At 45.4% G+C, this 20,131-nt stretch overlaps 2 protein-coding genes across 8 annotated transcripts in view; both read right to left on the bottom strand.

Moving 5' to 3' along the window:
* The window catches only part of SLC18B1 (solute carrier family 18 member B1), a 134,842-nt gene extending 118,307 nt beyond the window's left edge, over nt 1-16,535 (bottom strand). Inside the window, exon 1 of one of the 7 annotated variants that reach the window (XM_073575836.1) lies at nt 16,101-16,535. Coding sequence is in view for 2 of the 7 variants with exons in the window: in XM_073575831.1 (XP_073431932.1) it covers nt 9,811-9,871 (61 nt within the window). In the remaining 5 variants the exon portion in view is untranslated. Of the gene's footprint in view, nt 1-9,810; nt 9,947-11,333; nt 11,731-11,871; nt 12,030-13,494; nt 13,583-16,100 lie in introns of those variants that run through there. The other 6 variants (XM_073575835.1, XM_073575834.1, XM_073575832.1 and 3 more) reach the window with 6 other exon arrangements.
* Nucleotides 16,536-16,678: 143 nt separating this feature from the next.
* Nucleotides 16,679-20,131, bottom strand: part of LOC141089434 (MFS-type transporter SLC18B1-like) — a 164,642-nt gene continuing 161,189 nt past the window's right edge. Inside the window, exon 14 of the mRNA XM_073575839.1 lies at nt 16,679-17,141. Within this exon, the coding sequence (XP_073431940.1) occupies nt 17,129-17,141 (13 nt within the window). The 3' untranslated portion in view covers nt 16,679-17,128. The remainder of the gene's footprint in view (nt 17,142-20,131) is intronic.

Below are 20,131 nucleotides of genomic sequence, written 5' to 3' on the forward strand. Positions count from 1 at the left end.
GGACAGTCTCCTCTCCTCCACACCGTGGGTACCAACCGCACATGAGATGCTTAACTTCCCGCATGGTGGGCATAGCTACATGCGGGAAGTAAGCGATTCTCATGCATTCCTATGGGTGCGGAATCGCGACAATTCTTTGCGATTCCGCACAAAAGAATGATCATGCTGTGATTTTTCCGCGATGCGATTCCGCCGCAGGAAAAAGCGCAGCAATAGCACAGCATGTGCGGAATGACATAGGAATGCATGGGGTGCATTCTGTACACGATTTTTAAACGTTTTCGCGCCGAAAATCGCGGCAAAAACCGCATCGTGGGCACACAGCCTAAAGGTGCATGCACACGTTGCAGAATCTGCTGTGGATTTTTCCGCGCAGACTTAGCTGCGTTTTACCTGCGGATTAGTCTGCGGGTTTCCCCTGCGTTTTGACACCTGGTCATGGAGCAGGTGTCAAACCGCTGCAGATTCCGCACAAAGAATTAACATGCTGCGGATTTAATACCGCAGCACGTGGACTGTGTTTTTCAATTTCCATTGACTATATAGGTACTGTACAACGCAGCAGAGACAGCTGCGGATCCGCGGGTGCCGGATCTGCAGCAGATTCCGCAACGTGTGCACACCCTTATTCCAACCCCAATTCTAACCCTAACGGAAAACTGAAAACAAATATATTTTCTGTATTTCATTATATTTGTCTAACTAAGGGGGTGATAAACGGGGAGGGGTTTTTAACTATTTTTTTTATTTTGATCACTGTGCTAGAGTTTATCACACTGATCAAAACGAATGAATGGAATCTGCCAGCAGATTCGGCGGGCGCACTGCGCATGCGCCCGCCATTCTCTTCCGAGACCAAGAAGGCGGTGCCCACCGGGAGGAGGCAGGAGGGCCCGGGGACCCTATTTCTCTCTCCTCTGATGTGTGATCACATCAGAGGAGAGAGAAATTAAATGCAAAATCACGGCTTTTTTTGCGATCGCCATTATAGGGTTAATAACGGTGATCGCAAAAGCGGGGTCAGTAAATACCGACCCGATTCATGTTCTCTGGGGTCTCGACTACCCCCAGCAGCCGAGACCCCGAAGAAAATCCGACACTGGGGGGCGCAATTTAATTTTTCCACAGCGCCATGAATTAACAGCGCTGTGGTTTAAGTACCCTTAACTACCGCCGTTAAAAGGTGTATCGGCGGTCGTTAAGGGGTTAACACTAGAAGTCCCAGAAATTTCGAGCTCCCCCCTGAAGTCCCGAAAGAGGGTCAAATGACCCTTAGTCCGAACTGACCACTCTGATTGCTCCAATTAGCATCCTTTCATTTGTAAATGTGGCCATTGTCTGAGGAATCTGCAGGGGGGAGTAGAGCTGAATTCATCCTCAAAACACTGTGTGAAACACAGGTCAAGAGACTTTGCATTTTGAGGGAACTGACAATTTGTATAAACCACACATTTTGTTTTGAAGCACACATGAAGTGTTTTGGGAGAGATGTGACCTTTTGCTGCTGATCCGCGATGTTGTGCTGCATTATCCAGGTCATTTTGCCAAATGTACATATAGTTTGCAAAACATACAATCTGTTTCAATTTTTCAAGTTTTTCTAAAAGAATTTAGTTATGTTTTTCTTTCAAAAAAAGATGTGAAAGAAGTGGGTTAAAAATGACAGACAAAAAACAAAACAAATTAATTGTGTTGATCCACCTCAACAAAGGTCTTGTAAAAGAGAAAAAGAATGTAAGCTGCTCCTGAGTGTGTCTGCCCACCCCCCAGCTGCATTATTGTTCAGGGGAAATGCATAAGGTTGCTAACACCTTAGCAAATTTGCATGCAGCCTTTTGTGCTGTGGGGGATAAATAGGTGACTGCTTCACCTATTTTGTTGACAAGAAACAAAATGCAGAGAAGGCTCACCACTCAACTGGCATTGGAACTGATCCTGAGCAACACCAACCCTTGTGACTCAGATGGAGAGGACATAGTCCTTCAACCGGATTCGGACTCTGAGCTGTCTTCAGGTTAGATTTTTCAAATTACCTATTTTTATTTCCTGACTACCTTTTTTTATTTAGAACCAAAACAAAATGTTAATTTGAAATTATTTATCTTGCAGATGAGGAGACTCCTCCTCTACCAAAAAAGAGAGCTCGGTTGGCGAGTGAGCCGACAGAGACCACAAAAGATGGCACAGTGTGGCATGAAGTACAAGTGGGGAAACATCTCCATTTCACCCCAATAGAACCGTACCCGACAGATGGAAAGCCAAGGGCTAAGGCCAGACGAAGTGTCCGGAGTCACCTTAAGAGCTTCCTCTGTTTTATCACTCTTGACATGCTTCGTAGCATTCAAGAATGGACTACTCAATATGCACATCACACGGAGCAGGTGGATTGGTTCATGCGTCTCCCGGAACTAATGGCATTTATTTCAGTCATTATCTTGCGGGGGGTGACCAAGGTTCCATCACTACGTGACAACTGGTCAGCAAACCTGGCAAACCCAAGGATCATTGCAACTATGGCCCGAAACCGCTTCCAAGACATCATGCAACACCCACGCTTTAATGACATGTTCACACGCAGTGAGCGAGCGGAGACCGATAAGTTTGCTGCAATCTCCGATGTGTGGAGATCGTTTGTCACCAACTGCATCTCATCCTACAACTCTGGTTGACACATCACTATTGATGAACAGCTTTTCCCGTCAAAGACTCGCTGCTGTTTTCTGCAATACATTGCAACAAAACCAGACAAGTTTGGCATCAAGTTTTGGGTGGCTTGCGACTTGAAATCAAAGTACATCTGTAATGTCCTCCTATATCTTGGCAAGGACCCCAGTCGTCCCAGCAGGGAGAGACTGTCTGAAACTGTAGTGATGAGGCTGATGGAACCATTCATGGACAAGGGCAGAACTGTAACCACGGACAATTTCTTTACATCATTGTCACTTGCACAACGACTGCTTAGCCGGAAAACCACTATCCTCGGCACAGTCAACAAGAGTCGCCGGGAAATTCCTCAATCTGCTAGACAGATGGACCGCACTGAATTCACCACTCAGGTGTTTTCAACCACTGGTGCCACACTGACAGTGTATGCACCCAAACGAAAGAAGGCCGTCTACATTCTCAGCAGCATGCACAGCGTGGTTGAGACTGAGGATACCAACAAAAGGAAGCCAAACACGGTCACACAATACAACCACACAAAGTGCGGTGTGGATGTAATGGACCAAATGGTGCGGGAGTACAGCGTGCGTGCAGGAACATGGAGATGGTCAGTCGCCGTGTTCTACCACATGATTGACATGGCAGCACTGAATGCGCATGTTCTTTATCAGGCATGCACTGAAGTGCAGGAGAGACGGGTGGACTTCCTAGTTGAGCTTGCAAAAGAGTTAGGTGGCTCTCATGTGAGTGAAAAGAAGGCACGCAAGGAGAAACGCCTTCGGCAACAACCTTCCACACCCTGCCCCGGCAAAAGGGCGAAGTGTCAGGTCAACCGTCGATGCACGAACAATTGTGTAACTGAGAGATGTGTTGACTGCTACAAATACACATGTGGCAAATGTACCAGGGACATACCCAGGCAGTGCCAGGTATGTTCCGACAGTGCAGACAGACTGCTCGGTGAGTGCTGAAATGCTAGTCACACAAGAAGGACATGCCACTCACACACACACACATACAGCCCCCACTGCAGCCTTATAAATGTGTGGAATTGTTTTATTCCTTGTATTTTTTTATTATTTTTATATCAAAAATAAAAAGCATGGAGCCAAATAACAGTTGTTCTTTTGTATATTTTTCACACTGACATTTCAGTCCTCTTGACTTAAGGTACCGTTTACACCTAGCGATGCACCAGCGATCCCGACTAGCGATATGACGCGGTCAGGATCGCTGGTGCATCACTAGGTGGTCGCTAATGAGCTGCCACACAGTCAGATCTCACCAGCGACATCGCTGGGGACGGGGATCGCTACTTACCTGTCAGACACGGCGATCCTGCGTCCTCCCGCCCGGCTCCACGCGTCGCTCCTCATCACAGCAGGAAGCACAGCAGGAAGTGGCCGACGAGGAATGATCCAGGAGCTTCTCGCGCGATCAGCGACAACCAGCGGGGGAGCCTGTTGGAGGTAAGTATCACATGCAGCGATATCGCTAGCAATATCGCTGCAACGTCACAAAATCGGTGACTTTACAGCGATATCGCTATGTGTAACGGGGGCTTTAGACGCCATTACTCACAGCTGTACCTTGTTCTAAAATTTCTAATTCTCTATTTAAGATATATAAAAAATGATTCATTGTTTCAGTGCTTTTTTGCTCAAATAAAATTAAATACACTAAGTATAGTCTTTATATTATCAAATACAATAAACTGAATAGAACTAACTAGAAACTAAAAGGCTAAACTCAATGGAAAACAACAACCTCCTGTGGTTCGACAGTAGTGGCTTTAATTACAGAACAAAAGACGGTGATTATAGGATGTTAGATAAAATCCTTCAGGTCATTCGACCCGTGTTCCAAAAGTAGAAATGTTAAATGACCCCTCTCTGGGACTTCGTGTTAAAGAAGAATGTAACAAACTGATATTCATGAGACATTATCCCTAATAAAATCAGATTCAAAACGAAATTTTCATTCCTGACCCCCATTGCCTGCCAGAATACCATTTGGACACATATTGGTAACAATACCCCTGGAAAAACATATTTGGATACCATTTGTGGCTACAATAATGTTTTGCTATTTTTTTTTTCCTCTGACGCTTTGCTATTGTAACAGCCATTGGATTTGCAATATATTTTGGGCTTTTTAAGGTGTCTGTTTCATCACGCCATTACACTGCAGGTAGCAAAACACTCATTGAAGTAAGAGGCAAAAGAGAAGCCTGCTACAACACAATGAGCCGGGTCAGTATCAGATTCCCCATATACAGTGGGTACGGAAAGTATTCAGACACCTTAAAATTTTTCACTCTGTTTCATTGCAACCATTTGGTAAATTCAAAAAACTTCATTTTTTTCTCATTAATGTACACTGCACCCCGTCTTGACCGAAAAAAACAGAAATGTGCAAATTTATTAAAAAAGAAAAACTGAAATATCACATGGTCATAAGTATTCAGACCCTTTGCTCAGTATTGAGTAGAAGCACCCTTGTGAGCTAGTAGAGCCATGAGTCTTCTTGGGAATGTTTTAACAGGTTTTCCACTCCTGGATTTGGGGATCCTCTGCCATTCTTCCTTGCAGATCCTCTGCAGTTCCATCAGGTTGGATGGTGAATGTTGGTGGACAGAAGAATATTTAGAGTTGAGAGTCCTCAGTGGTTGATACCTTTTAATGGCTAACTGGAAAGATAGTAACAAATTGCAAGCATCTTTTCAGTTAGCCATTAAAAGGTATCAACCACTGAGGACTCTCAATTCTAAATATTCTTCTATCTACTGGCTAACATAGTACAAAGATATATATCTTTTCTGTTGGTGGACAGCCATTTTCATGTCTCTCCAGAGATGTTCAATTGGGTTTAGGTCAGGGCTCTGGCTGGGCCAGTTAAGAATGGTCACAAAGTCATTCCGAAGCCACTCCTTTGTTATTTTGGCTGTGTCCTTAGGGTCATTGTCTTGTTGGAAGGTGAACCTTCAGACAAGTCTGAGGTCCAGAGCACTCTGGAAGAGGTTTTCATCCAGGATATCTCTGTACTTGGCGGCATTCATGTTTCCTTCAATTGCAACCAGTCGTCCTGTCCCTGCAGCTGAAAAACACCCCCCATAGCTTCCATGATGCTTCCACCACCATGTTTCACTGTTGGGATTGTATTGGACAGGTGATGAGCAGTGCTTGGTTTTCTCCACACATATGAGACGCTTAGAATTATCACCAGAAAGGTGTATCTTCATCTCATCAGATTTCTCAGTCCTTCATGTGTTTTTTTTAGCAAACTATTTGGGGTTTCATATGTCTGGGACTGAGGAGAGGCTTCTGTCGGGCCACTCTGCCATAAAGGCCTGACTGGTGGAGGGCTGCAGAGATAGTTGACTTTGTAGAACTTTCTCCCATCTCCCTACTGCATCTGTGGAGCACAGCCACAGTGATCTTGGGGGTCTAACTTACCTCTCTCACCAAGGCTCTTCTCCCACGATTGCTTAGTTTAGCTGGATGGTCAGGTCTATGAAAACTTCTGGTGGTCCCAAACTTCTTCCATTTAAGGATTATGAAGGCCACTGTGCTCTTAGGAACCTTGACTACTGCAGAAAATCTTTTGTAACATTGGCAAGATCTGTGCCTTGCCACAATTCTGTCTCTGAGCTCCTTGGCCAGTTCCTTTGACCTCATGATTCTCATTTGGTCTGAGATGCACTGTGAGCTGTGAGGTCTTACAGTATATAAACAGGTGTGTGCCTTTCCAAATCAAGTCCTATCAGTTTAATTAAACAAAACTGGACTCCAATGAAGAAGTAGAACCATCTCAAGGAGGATCACAAAGAAATGGACATCATGTGACTTAAATATGAGTGTCTGCGCAAAGGGTCTGAATACTTATGACCATGTGATATTTCAGTTTTTCTTTTTTAATTTGCAAAAAATTCTACATTTCTGTTTTTTTCCAATCTAGATGGGGTGCAGAGTGTACATTAACGAGAAAAAAAAATCAACTTTTTTGAATTTACCAAATGACTGCAATGAAACAAAGAGTGAAAAATTTAAAGGTGTCTGAATACTTTCCATACCCACTGTAGGAAACATGGACTGGCTCACAGGAGAACAGGGGAATCCTCCAGTGGGCCATCATCCTCTTATATGAGCAGTACGTGGCACAATTTCACCACGTACAAAGGCGGCATCTTATTCATTTAACAATCTACCCAGTTCATTATTATATAAATTTGTGATTGCGGATAACGTCACATTTGCGTGTAGTTTAAAAGTGGGCCTGTAGCGTTGGTTACTGGTGGGACCTTGGCACCCCAGTCCAATACTGTATACATTGCTCATTGGCTAGTGGGATATCTATTTATATACTCTTCTCTGAGCTGCTTACTGCAGGATTAATCTATTATTTATATGCATATCTCTGACTTTACTACTGCAGCATTAAAGGGAACCTGTCACCAGAAAAAAAAATGCTATTAACCTGCAGAAATGGGATTAATCTGCAGGTTAACAGCATTACTAACCTGCCTGGTGCCTGCACGTAGCTGAACTCTGCGGGGAGAAAATTAACTTTATTCGCCCGGAGGTGCCGAATCAGTCACTGCTCTAAGCATAGAGGGCGGTGCCTGAACCTAGGATTGAAATCGGAACCCTGCTAGGGGGAATAAAGTTATTTTTCTCTCCACAGCTTTTGGCTAAGTGTGGGCTGGTTAGAAACGCTATTAACCCCATATCTGAAGGTTAATAGTGTTTTTTCTGGTGACAGGTTCCCTTTAACCTACTGTTATGATCCACATTTTGTGTTTGTACCAGCAACAGCACTTCTCCATGCCTTTGTAAGGTGTCAGTGTGTTTCCATGCTTTTACTATTGGGGGATAACCATCATTTCAATGAAGGATTTTTATATGGTATTTACATTTCATCTGGTTATATTCCTATGACTTTCAGGCATCATATAGGTGTTCATTGTTTCATTATTGTGCACTTTAGACATTATCGACACGATTAGCCATGAGAAAGACTCGTGCCGTGAGCCAAAATGTTGCTAAATTAGACATACTCCCCTGGAAGCAGTATCTCCATAATACGGTGCCATAAGGGGGCAGAATGCTGGGGACACAATGCTTTAAGCTGTGTTCACACGTTCAGTTGTGCTGCTTTTTTTACGCAAACTATGGCTGGTTTCACATTAGCGTTTTTGAGCGCAGCGCTTCGTGCGCGTCCATGCACATGCGTCATGCGCCCTTATCTTTAACATGGGGGCGCATGGTCTTGCGTTTGCACACGTTCGTATGCGTTTTCTTTTTCTTTCTTTTTTACAGTGTGCGCCTAGGCAAGCCTGACGCAACCTGTTGCATTCTTGGGTCCGTCCAACAGCGTCAAAAAAATGCATGTGCACGGAATGTGCCAAAATAACGCATTACAGTCTATGGGAACGCAGGCGTGCGCAAGAACATGCGCACGCCTGCGTTTGTAAACGCATGCATTTTAAGAGCTAACATGGCTAGAAACTGGTTAAAATGCATGCGCCTAAAAAAACCGCAAACGCATGCAAAACTCATGATGCATTTTTTGCATGCGTTTCTACTGCGCACAAAGTGCTGTGCTAAAAAATGCTAATGTGAAAGTAGCCTAAAAGCTGCTTTTTACTGTACCCGCAATTCTCTGGCACAGCAGGATGTTATACCCAATTACGGTATTTTTGCGATTATAAAAAAAATTATGTCCTCACATGAACCTGGCAGTTAGGATTGGTGCAGTTTAATTAAATTAGTGATATAGTAAAAGTATACGTAAGTAAAGTATAAGTATAGTAAAGTACGCCATGCCCGACCAATTCAACTCCCCCTGCTTTTTTTACATTTGCAATTGTGCATTTTTTTTCATAAACTCGCATAACCTTGTTCACACTACGCTATTTTGCAGCTTTTTTTAAATGCAAATTTTCTGCTGTGTTTCACAGTACCAGCAAAGTCTAACGGTATGAGCACACGTTGCGGATTTGGCTGAATCCGCAGGTAAAAATGACCTGCGTTATACCTGCGGATTTAGTGCAGATTTCCTGAGGATTTTCTGCAGATTTTGTGCGGATTCCTATAAAGGAAGAGGTATAAAAACGCTGCGGATTCCGCACAAAGAATTGACATGCTGCAGAAAATAAACCGCTGCTTTTCCGCAGCTGATTTGGTTTTCCATAGGTTTACATGGTACTGTACACTGCATGGAAAACTGCTGCGGATCCGCAGGGCCAAATCTGCAGCGTGTGCACATACCCTAAGACTTTAGATATCTCATGCACGCACCTTGGGGTTTTTCCTGACTGTTTAGTCAAAGAGCTGCGTTTTTGCAAAATGCAGCAGGTCTCTTCTTTCAAAAAATTTTTCAGCATCTTTCACCCACTGAAAAGATTGGGTAGAGCAAAAGCGCTGCAAATCACAGGTATCGGTGTGTGCACACGCTGCGGATTCTGCTGCCGATTGCTGCGGTGTACAGTACCATTATAACCTATGGAAAACGAAAACTGCAGTGCAGACGGTGAGGATTTTCCCGCAGAAAGAAATGACATGTCAATTTTTTTTGTGGATTCTGCTGCGGTTTGCCATCTCGTCCATTGTAGAGGTGATAAACCGCAGGGCAAACCCGCAGGCTAATCCGCAGGTCTTGTGACCTGCGGATTTACCTCCTGATCTTACTAAATCCACGCGGAAAAATCCGCAGAGCATTCCGCAGCGTGTGCACGTACCCTCAGGTTTTGCTGCGCTTTTGGTGCTAAAACCTGATGAAATAATTTTTTTATGCACTAAACTTTATCGTCATGCAAAAGAGACAAATGTACCCCGACATAAAAGCAGGATAAAAAAACGCACCAAAAATGAGGCAAACACTCAGTAAAACCTGCTTTTTTTTTACGCTGCTTCTTTGCTGCCAAGAGAGCAGGTTTTGCCTGTGGAAAAAAAGCATACAAATTGCAAAGTGTGAACATAGCCTATGAGTCAAAGAGGGCTAAAACCAGGGCTGACTTATCCCACTAAAATTGGAACTCATGCCCCAACACCTAAATGCGTACATACACACAGGCTAACGCTGGCCACAAGGAAACCAGGGAATCCCCCAGATGACCCCTGTGCAGGAGTAGGACCCCCATCTCACCATACCAGCAGTAGTTGGCACTATACACCTGGTTCACTATGTACAACATCTCATCATTCATTAACCCCTTTGCAGCCTTGGACTTATTGGTATGTCCAAGATCACCTCCCCTTGTTTGATGTGGGCTCCGGCGATGAGCCAGTAACTTTTCCGTCAGCTGATATGTGCCATTAACAGCCCCAGGTGGACTCGTGATTCAACCATGGCTGTTAACATGTTAAATGCTGCTGTCAATCTCTGACAGAGGCATTTAACATTATTATGCGGAAGGGCATCATACACCCCGCTCATCAGCACCCATGTCATATGACTGCAGGTCGCCAATGGGTTGGCATGACAACCTGGGGTCTGCAGGAGACCCCTGTGGTTGCCATTGCCTAACTGCTATGAGCCGCCCAGTGGCCGGCGCTCACTGCAGATGACCATTTTAGCTACATAGAGTAGGCGGGCTGCAGCCATGCTATATGTAGCAGAGGCGATCAGAAGATCGCAGCTTCTAGGCTCCCATTGAAATGAAAGGTAGAAAAAAAATGTTTAAAAATATAAAAGTTTAAATCACGCCCCATTCATGTGTACAAACTGTAAAGCACTGTGGAATATGTTAGCGCTATATAAAAATAAAGATAATAAAACAAATAAATATTTAGAAAAAATCCACATATTTGGTATCGCTGCATTCAGAATCACCTGATCCAACAATATAAAAAGAGAATTAATCTGATCGGTAAACGGCGTAATGAGAATAAGAATAAAAAAAAGCCACAATTACTTTTTTTTTGGTCGGCGCAACATTGTATTAAAATTCAATAACAGGCGATCAAGAGATCATATCTGCCCCCAAATGGTGTTAATAAAATAGTCAGCACGGTGCACAAAAAATAAGTCCTACTGCAGCCCAAGATAACGAAAAACTGAGACACTACAGGTCTCGGAAGATGGCGACTTTTTTTTTTTTTTTTTCACCACTTAAATAAGAACTTAGACACATTTGGTATCTACAAACTTGTAAAGACCTGGAGAATCTTAATGGCAGGTCAGTTTTAGTATTTAGTGAACATTGTAAAAAAAAAATTGTGAAATTGCACTTTTTTTTTACAATTTCACCATGATTAAAACTTTTTCCCATTTTCCAGTACACGATACGTTAAAATCAATGGTGTTGTTCAAAACTACAACTCGTCCTGCAAAAAACAAGCCCTCACATGGCCATACTGACGGAAAACTAAAGTTATGGCTCTGGGGAGAAGGGGAGCAAAAACGAAATCTCAAAATGGGAACGTGCCAAGGTGGTGAAGGGTTAATAGTGTGCCCATACAGAGGCAGCTGGGAGTGAGGGGCCTGCAATGTCTGCATGCAGAGGGGCCCCAGAGGCTGTTACTGGGGGGCCACTATCCTGGGTGCAGTGGGGGATTCTCCTCACTGTAAGGTGTGAGCCGAGGGTCGCTCTGAGAAGCCCCCCGGAGCCCCTGCTGTGGCCAGGCTTGTGCAGTGCGCCCCCCACAGGTCACCTCCTCCTCACTTACATGTCCATGCGCTCTGCCCGGCTTCTCCTCCCAGGCTCAGGCTGTCATGGGAGCTGCTCCTGACAGAACCTCCGGTGTGCCGGCCCCTCTCCGGTCACATGGAGCAGGATACCGTGTGCAGGACCGTGCCTCGGGAGGCAGCCAGGACTCATTAGCTGCCGGGCAGGAGTCACGTCCTCACAGCCCAGGTTATACAAGGTCAGCCATGTTGTTACATAAGGAATCCTGCCAAAGTAAATGTGTCCTTGTAGATGCCTGATTTTTGCATTGGTTACATGAGCAGTTTTCTACAGCGGAAACGCGTATATTGCCGCTTGTTTTGCGTCTGGTGTGAGCTAGTGTTTTCTCATCTTTGTTGGACTCGCTATCTCTCATACTGGAGCCTATCTGCTGCCGCCTCCTGGTGGCCAGTTTCTGAACTACCACTGCATGCTAATTTCAGTAGAAGATGGTCTTGTTCATTTGCATTCATTCCTCAGCTGACCATTATTAACATTATTAATGTGCATATATTGTTACGGATGGCGCTCATACTCACTACTGAATAAATAGACGTTTTTAAAAGCTTATTTTCATATTATTCACATATGTGTTGGTCCCTTGATTTCCATAAATTCACAGCTTTTCCTTCTTGGTGTCCCAGTTTCAATGGTGAGATGTGTATGTCTTCTCTTAAATGCCAGATCATTTCAGAGAAAACCATACCAGGGTGTAATCATGCAGCCGGGCTCTGATTCTTGCTGCCGGGGTTTAGGCATCATGAATAGCGAGGCGGCTCACACTTGGTCATCAATGCCAAAACAGAGAATCCTGAGAGACCAGGGGCCAACAGGGATAAGAGAAATAGCATTTTTGTGGGGCCAAGGGCTTTCAAGAAGGAAAATACCCTCTCAAAGTAAAGTCACTCTCTAGCAAGATACATCCCAGAGTTGGATTTTTGGATTATTATTGGGGAGAATTAAAATCTTTAGAGGAAATGATGGTCAAAATCGAAACAGCTTCTATACAGAGTCCAATATAGAAGAAATGAGATGGCACACACCAGAAGAAGCACAAACCTACGCGAAACGGCCACAGATACTATATGGTGGTCACAACAGTCCACACACACACACAGTATGATGGTCACTACAGCTCCCCTCCTGCACCACACAGTATGATTGTCACCACAGCCCTGGAGATGACGACAGCACCAGCAAGTCTCTGCTCCACTGTAGCTGTTAATAGTGTTGGCGTCTGATACAATTACTGTGTCGCAATCAATGAAGTCACTCCGGACCATATGCCATTTGTCACATTTCCAGACTGGCCCTGCTTCATACTCTAGGAGTACATCCACATGGAAGTATTTCCAGGAAAACTTTGCAGAGCAAATTCAACATCGTCTCGGCAGCAGCTATACATGCGCTAAGATATGTAATAAATATCCGCAGCTTAAACTGACAGGATGGGGTTGTCCAATTCGCTGTGTCAGTCAGTTTCAGCTCTTTTCTGCAGCAGGTGGATGAAATTTCATAACATCTCATTCACAGCACTGGTACTGTAATATCGCATCTGAGAAACTGCCCTCAGTTTTGCCATATTTTCAAGGCGTTTCACGGTATATAAACCACACGCGGCTCTCCATCACATATTTTACCACATCTCTACCAGTATCTGACTATATCCTATGGATTCACTATGGGAAGATCAATTCATATTACTCATAGCCTTAGTGAAGTCACACCTGAGCCCCATCATGAAGCTTAGCTGATTCTGGGTTGCCCCCGCGGCTCGCCCAGGGCAGTGGGGTACTCGGTACTGGGCCGGTGTCAGGGGGATGGTGTGTCACAGCAGCGGTGACCCGGTCCATGGCCCTGGGCCCCAATATCGATGGCGGGGGTGTTAATGGTGTTTAGAGTTTATTAGAATAGTTCGTGACGCCAACCGGGGTATTTGGCAAGTATGGTGTTAAGCCAACGCTGCATACAGATCCACTGGGACTGATGGTGTGGTGCAGCAGAGATGGTGTAGCTCCCCACAGGTGGAGCTGTAGTCCCAGGGCAGTGTAGGTGCAATGGATGAGGAGAGGAGTAGGATGGTGTAGATGTTGTTACCCAGGTTTAGCGGTGCGGGAATGACTGGAGGACACCAGAGTATGCGGTTCCAAAGCTTTACTCACTGTTTGCAGTTCACACAACTGCCTGCCTCCGTACTGTGTTCTCCAGGTCAGGGCTCCAGCCAACCTCCAGGCAGGATAGGATTCTCCCTTCCACACTCCACCAATATGTACCTTCACTGAACGACTCCTCAAATGCGCCTTTAGGGACAAAGCACTCCAGTACTTAGTTAGCCTGGAATGCCTCTCACTAGGTGTTCCTAGACTCTACTTGTATGATAGACAGCTGTAGCCTACTTCGGGGACTCCTCTCCTGAGTCCCAGCTCTCTATCCATTTCGCTGTTGTGTCCCAAGTCTATGGTGGGAGCAAGACGTTAGCGGCTCACTACTCCTCCGGTGTCTGTTGCCGGATATAAAGATCCAATCAACCTCGGGGACCGGGCCCAGGCCTTTGCGCTCTCTGGACTGGAAGGGTTCTCCCTCTTTCTCAACCAGCTTCCCACCGTCCTTCTCTTCTCCTTCGTTCCGATCTGTTCTTTCTCTCTTATGGAATCTGTAGTCTCCAGTCTACGTCTCTTTCTCCTTCTCTTCCTTCCCTGAGCTCGTTCCACTAAGGCTGGTTTCACATTTATGGTGCTGCGACGGCCTGCGCACGGCCGCCACTAAGCCCCGCCCCCTGCCGGCTCCCTGCCCGCCCCATCCGGTCATCGCCGCCTATTAGCGCACATGGACGCTTGCGATCTGCGCACCCTATCTTTAGCATAGGGTGCGCAGATCGTGCGCTGGCCGTGCGCTAGCAGGATTTTGCCGTGCGCTGCGCACTTTTAAAGGTGCGCCTGTGTGCGCCGAACACAGCATGTTGCATTTTGGCGCGCACGGCGCACCTTCAAAAGTGCGCAGCACACGGCAAAATCCTGCTTGCGCACGGCCAGCGCACGATCTGCACACCCTATGCTAGAGATAGGGTGTGCAGATCACAAGCGTCCATGTGCGCTAGTAGGCGGCGATGACCGGATGGGGCGGGCAGGGGGCGGGGCTTAGCGGCGGCCGTGCGCAGGCCGTCACAGCGCCATAAAGCGCAAATGTGAAACCGGCCTAAGACCAGTCCTCAGCCTCTCCTGTCTGACTGCCTTCCTCCGCCTTGAGCTCCTCTCAGGCTGACCTGCTGTCAGCCTTTCTCTCTCAGATCCTCGTCTGCTGACCTCCTGTCAGACTGACCCCTTCTGGGTCTCTCCCCAGACTGACTTGAAATCCTACACTTTCCCTCTCTTTTTTATCATCACACTCCACCTGCCTCCCAGCAAGCACATCTCGTATTACGAAGCAGGGTTCCACGAGGGGTGCTCTGCTAACCCCCAGCCTGAAGCTGTTAGGTGGCCCCACTGAACTATCCTGTGTGTGGAATGCAGGTGTGGAGCATGGTCAGGAGTTCCCACCTTACCTGGATGGTGGGGCACTACACCTTAGGAGAAGGTGCAGTACCTCTGTGGCGACTGAAGCCTCAGGGGTGCCACAATTCCAGTGATCAATGTGAGGATTTTCTAGCTCCTGCACCTGTGTTAAGACACCTTGAGATCACGTTCACACCTTCAGTATTTGGTCAGTATTTTACCTCACTATTTGTCAGCCAAAACCAGGTGTGGGTGATAAATCCAGAAGTGGTGACGTGTTTCTATTATACTTTTCCTCTGATTGTTCCACTCCTGGTTTTGGCTTACACATACTGATGTAAAATATAAAATACTGATAGTGTGAATGCAGTGTGAGATAGCAGGAAACGGAAGATGCAGTCACAAGCAGGAGGCAGAACAAGAGTTAATGGGTTTATTACAGGGAATACTCCACGCAGCGAGGAATTGGTTAATAGAGAATAAATGTGAATATTATATCTGAATAAGAACAATGATTCATGAAACAGGTAAACTTATCAGTCTGCTGGTATCCTGGCTGTGAAGGCTTGTAATCCCACGGCGGCGTCCACATAAGTGACGTGTGAAGTCTCTGCCATGATCCTGGAGATAGCCGAGGAACTGGCTCACTATGAAGGTGGTGTATCCTGGCTTTCCTAAGCATGGTCCTGTGTTCCCGGGTTGATGAACGTGAGGTATCACAGTCTGTGAGATCACCAAAGCATGGCTCAGTACATCGGTGGCAGCGAGGGTGAAACTGCCCGGCTCTGTGTGAAACACCAGGTCAGTCTTAAGGCCCTTTTACATTTAGCGATGCACCATCGATCCGACCAGCGATACGACCCGGTCAGGATCACTGGTGCATCGCTAAATGATCGCTAGTGAGCTGCCACACAGGAAGATCTCACAGCGATGCAGCAGCAACGCAGCAGACGATACTTACCTTTCACACACAGCGATCCAGACGTCCTCCCGCCCGCGTCCAGCGTCGCTCGTCTCACACAGTAGGAAGCAGACGACGAGAAATGGAGCCGCGCGAGGAGCGACGGACAGCGGGGGAGCCGGTCGGAGGTAAGTATCACACATAGCGATATCGCTAGCAATATCGCTATAACGTCACAAAGTCAGTGACGTTTTAGCGATATTGCTAGCGATATCGCTATGTGTAAAACCCCCTTTAGGCTGCGAGCCCGTGGCAATCAGTGGGATGGTGAGAAGATGATTACAGGTGGGCGGAAACACAGCTCTTGGCTACTCACATTCAGTGCACGCATAGGCTGGGGAAACTCAGCGCGGGACTGGGGTATCACGTCGCTGACAGGAGAGTGAACCAACCTTCTCCTGCTGCGTACTCTGTCTTCCCATGTGCTGTCCCTTTTATGCCTGACACGCCCCCTACAGTCAAGTCCAAAGGTCTGTCTGGCTCAGAAAGCTTTCCCCCCGGCAACAATGGTGACAGCCCCGACAGTTCCGAAACCGGCGCAAGAGAGGTACTGGAGCGCGCCTAGGGCCGTGGGTTACTCAGTACTGGGCCGGTGTCTTAAAGGGATGTGTCATGGCAGCAGTGACCCAGTCCATGGCCCTGAGTGTCCATGAAAAATAAGGATTGATGAGGAAGAAAGTCTATGTGTAGATAAGTTCGCGATGCCACCTGTTTCACTTGGCAATAAAGGTGTCTGCCGACGATGCTTATACAGACCGCTGGGGATGGTGGTGATGCAGCAGAGTTGGTTCAGCTCTCCACAGGCAGAGCTTATCCCCAGGGCAGTTTTAAGTGCAGGATGGTGGATAACCGTAGTGCAGGGTTGCGTGTGTGATCAATAACTGCAGACACAAGAATTACTGTTCCTTTTACTGGAGGCTTGAGGTGCAGACAGAGCACTGGTACAGATGGAAATGGAAATCCAGCAGCCTGAAAGCAGATCCGGATCCCGTGCGTGAACAAAGTGTTGTTGGAGGCCTCCTTTCTGCGATAGTGTGTGAGGTCTCTGCAGCTTGAAGCTATACTCGGTCTTCTGTTCTCTACAGTCCTTAGTACTTGTGGAGCGCCCGCCAGGACCGTGAAGTACTCGGTACCGGGCCGCTTCTTAAAGGGGCAGTGGCACGGCAGCAGTGACCCGATCCGTGGCCCTTGGCATCCAATAAAAGGGGATATTTACAGGGGAAACATAAAGAGTTTGTAAAGTGTTCATGACGCCATCTGTGGTGTCTGATCCGAGGTGACCAGCCCTGCAGGGCAGATCTTCTGGGACAGATGGTGTGATGCAGCAGAGTTGGAATATCTTATTTATTTTATTAACCTACAGAATAAAGTGAAAATTATGAATAATGAACACCATATGGCATAAAAGAAAGCTCAAACATTAATAGCTAAATTACTATTCATTTCCTCAAATAATAGACCATGATGTACTTCACAAGTTATATATGCCTACACATGAATTGAAATACCCACAGAACTAAACCTACTAAGGCTGCTTTTACACTTACCGTGTTTTTGCGGGCGGATTTTGCCCGCAAAATTTCTACGGTGTGCTGTACGGCCGTGAGGGCCATATTTGCGGCTGTGATAAAAGATCAAGCTTGCTCAATCTTTTATACAGTGTTCGGACACGGCCCACATTGTAATTCAATGCACCGTGACTTCCGGTTTTGTGGAATGCCGTTTTTTTTTCCAATACTATTTCAATAGTATTGGAAAAATAAAAAACAGCAATCCACAAGCATTTTTGCGGCCCATTATTAAGGTGGACTGTAAAAATTGCGTTGATATGGCCTGCAAGAACAGCGGTAAGTTTAAAAGTAGGCTAATATTCACTAAATCCGTAGATCTTTACCGCAAGTGTACTTTAGGGACATTGCAAACACCATATGGATCCCCCCAAAAAATCTATGAAAATCCACACTCCGAAAGCCAAATATTGCTTCTTTCGTTCTAAGCCATGCCGTGTGCATAAACAAACATTTATAAACACACAAGGGATATTGCCGTTCTTGGAAGAAATTCTATATTTTGTCCCTTCCCTCTGCAGCCAATTCTCATTTTTGCGCTTTCATTCTTACTTCCCCTTCTTGATAAGCAAAGAACACTAGGGTTACAAGAATCTAACCAACCTAAGTAGGGGTAAGCAGGATCAAATATAATAGAAAAAATATAACTTAATATTCAAGATTAACCCCTTCCTTACATTGGACGTACTATTCCGTCCATGAGACCTGAGACTTAAGTCCCATGGACGGAATAGTTCGTCACACACGTTCAGCTGCGCTCACAGGGGGTGCGCAGCTGATCGCGGCCGGATGTCAGCTGATTATTATTTACGGCTGTAAACTTATGTGAAGCTCTTGGGGGTTCAAAGTTCTCACCACATATCTAGATAAGTTCCTTGGGGGGGTCTCGTTTCCAAAGTGGGGTCACTTGTGGGGGGTTTCCACTGTTTAAGCACATCGGGGGCTCTCCAAGCGTGACATGGTGTCTGATCTCAATTCCAGCCAATTTTGCGTTGAAGAAGTCAAACGGCGCTCCTTCCCTTTCAAGCTCTGCCATGTGCCGAAAGAGTGGTTCCCCCCACATATGAGGTATCAGCGTACTTAGGACAAATTGCACAATAACTTTTGCATTCCAATTTCTCCTGTTACCCTTGGTAAAATAAAAAAAATTGGACCTTAAGTAATTTTTTTGTAAAAAAAAGTTAAATGTTCATTTATTTTTAAACATTCAAAAAAATCCTGTGAAGCACCTGAAGGGTTAATAAACTTCTTGAATGTGGTTTTTAGTACCGTCAGGGGTGCAATTTTTAGAATGATGTCACTTTTGGGTATTTTCGATCATATAGACCCTTCAAAGTGACTTCAAATGTAATGTGGTCTGTAAAAATAAAATGGTGTTGTAAAAATGAGAAATCGCTGGTCAACTTTTAACCCTTATAACTTCCTGAAAAAAAAAATCTTGGTTCCAAAATTGTGCTGATGTAAAGTAAACATGTGGGAAATGTTACTTATTCAGTTTTTTGTGTGCCATATCTCTGTGATTTAAGGGCATAAAAATTCAAAGTTGGAAAATTGCAAAATTTTCAAGATTTTCGCCAAATTTTCTTGTTTTTTCACAACCAAACGCAAGTTATATGAATGAAATTTTACCACCAACATGAAGAACAATATGTCACGAGAAAACAATGTCAGAATCACAAGGATCCATGGAAGCGTTCCAGACCTATTACCTCATAAAGGGACAGTGGTCAGAATTGTAAAAATTGGCCCGGTCATTAATGTGCAAACAACCCTTGAGAGTAAAGGGGTTAAACTTGGGTAGCAAATACCTCGCAATAACATATACAGACATTAAAGTGTGCAGCACATGGATCAAATGCTTACAGCTCACAAACTACCAAGTGGTCACTGACTCATAGCAGCTCCGGAGCACACGACCATGTGACAAGAAGCTGGGGAAGTGTACCAAGATTCAGAGTGCATGCCTGGGGAGCTGATGGGCAATGCACAAGCACGAGATTTCAGAGGCCATTAATAATAAGAATCTTTATTTTTATACAGCGCTAACATATTCCGCAGCGCTTTACAGTTTGCACACATTTTCATCACTGTCCCCAATGGGGCTCACAATCTAAATTCCCTATCAGTATGTCTTTGGAGTGTGGTAGGAAACCGGAGTACCCGGAGGAAACCCATGCAAACACGGGGAGAACATACAAACTCCTTACAGATGTTGTCCTTGGTGGGATTCAAACCCAGGACTCCAGCGCTGCAAGGCTGCAGCGCTAACCACTGAGCCACCGTGCTGTCCATTGCCGTGATGTCAGGCCAGTCACGGCAATCAATCACAATACGATAGGCATGAATAATTTTGAACAGAACCACGACTCACCCGGTAAAAAGCGCCACCCTATGACTGAAACGAAAGTTATGTGATGCAATCTATTAATGATATAAAGTGTTTTTACACATATAGAATGGGAGCTTTTCTTTGAGAAAACAATGTTATTGATGCACATAGCATCAATAACAACACACGGGCAGTGGGGGCAGTTTAAAACACAAAAAGGACATGACAGGTTCCCTTTAAACACTGTTGCCAGAGATTGACAGCGGCGTTTGAATGGTTAAATGACGTGTCTTTCAAAATCATCCCTGCTATCAGATACATGTACGGGATATTGCGGTAAAGGATTACACTCTGTACTGATTTTTTTCAGCTTAAAGAGTAACAGTTGTTCTAATTTTTATTTCATAAATCAATAATACACATAAAAATAAGAAACTTTGTAATATATCT

This window comes from Dendrobates tinctorius, unplaced genomic scaffold (assembly GCF_039654945.1).
Source record: "Dendrobates tinctorius isolate UK_male_01 unplaced genomic scaffold, ASM3965494v1 ptg000046l, whole genome shotgun sequence".
NCBI lineage: Eukaryota > Metazoa > Chordata > Amphibia > Anura > Dendrobatidae > Dendrobates > Dendrobates tinctorius.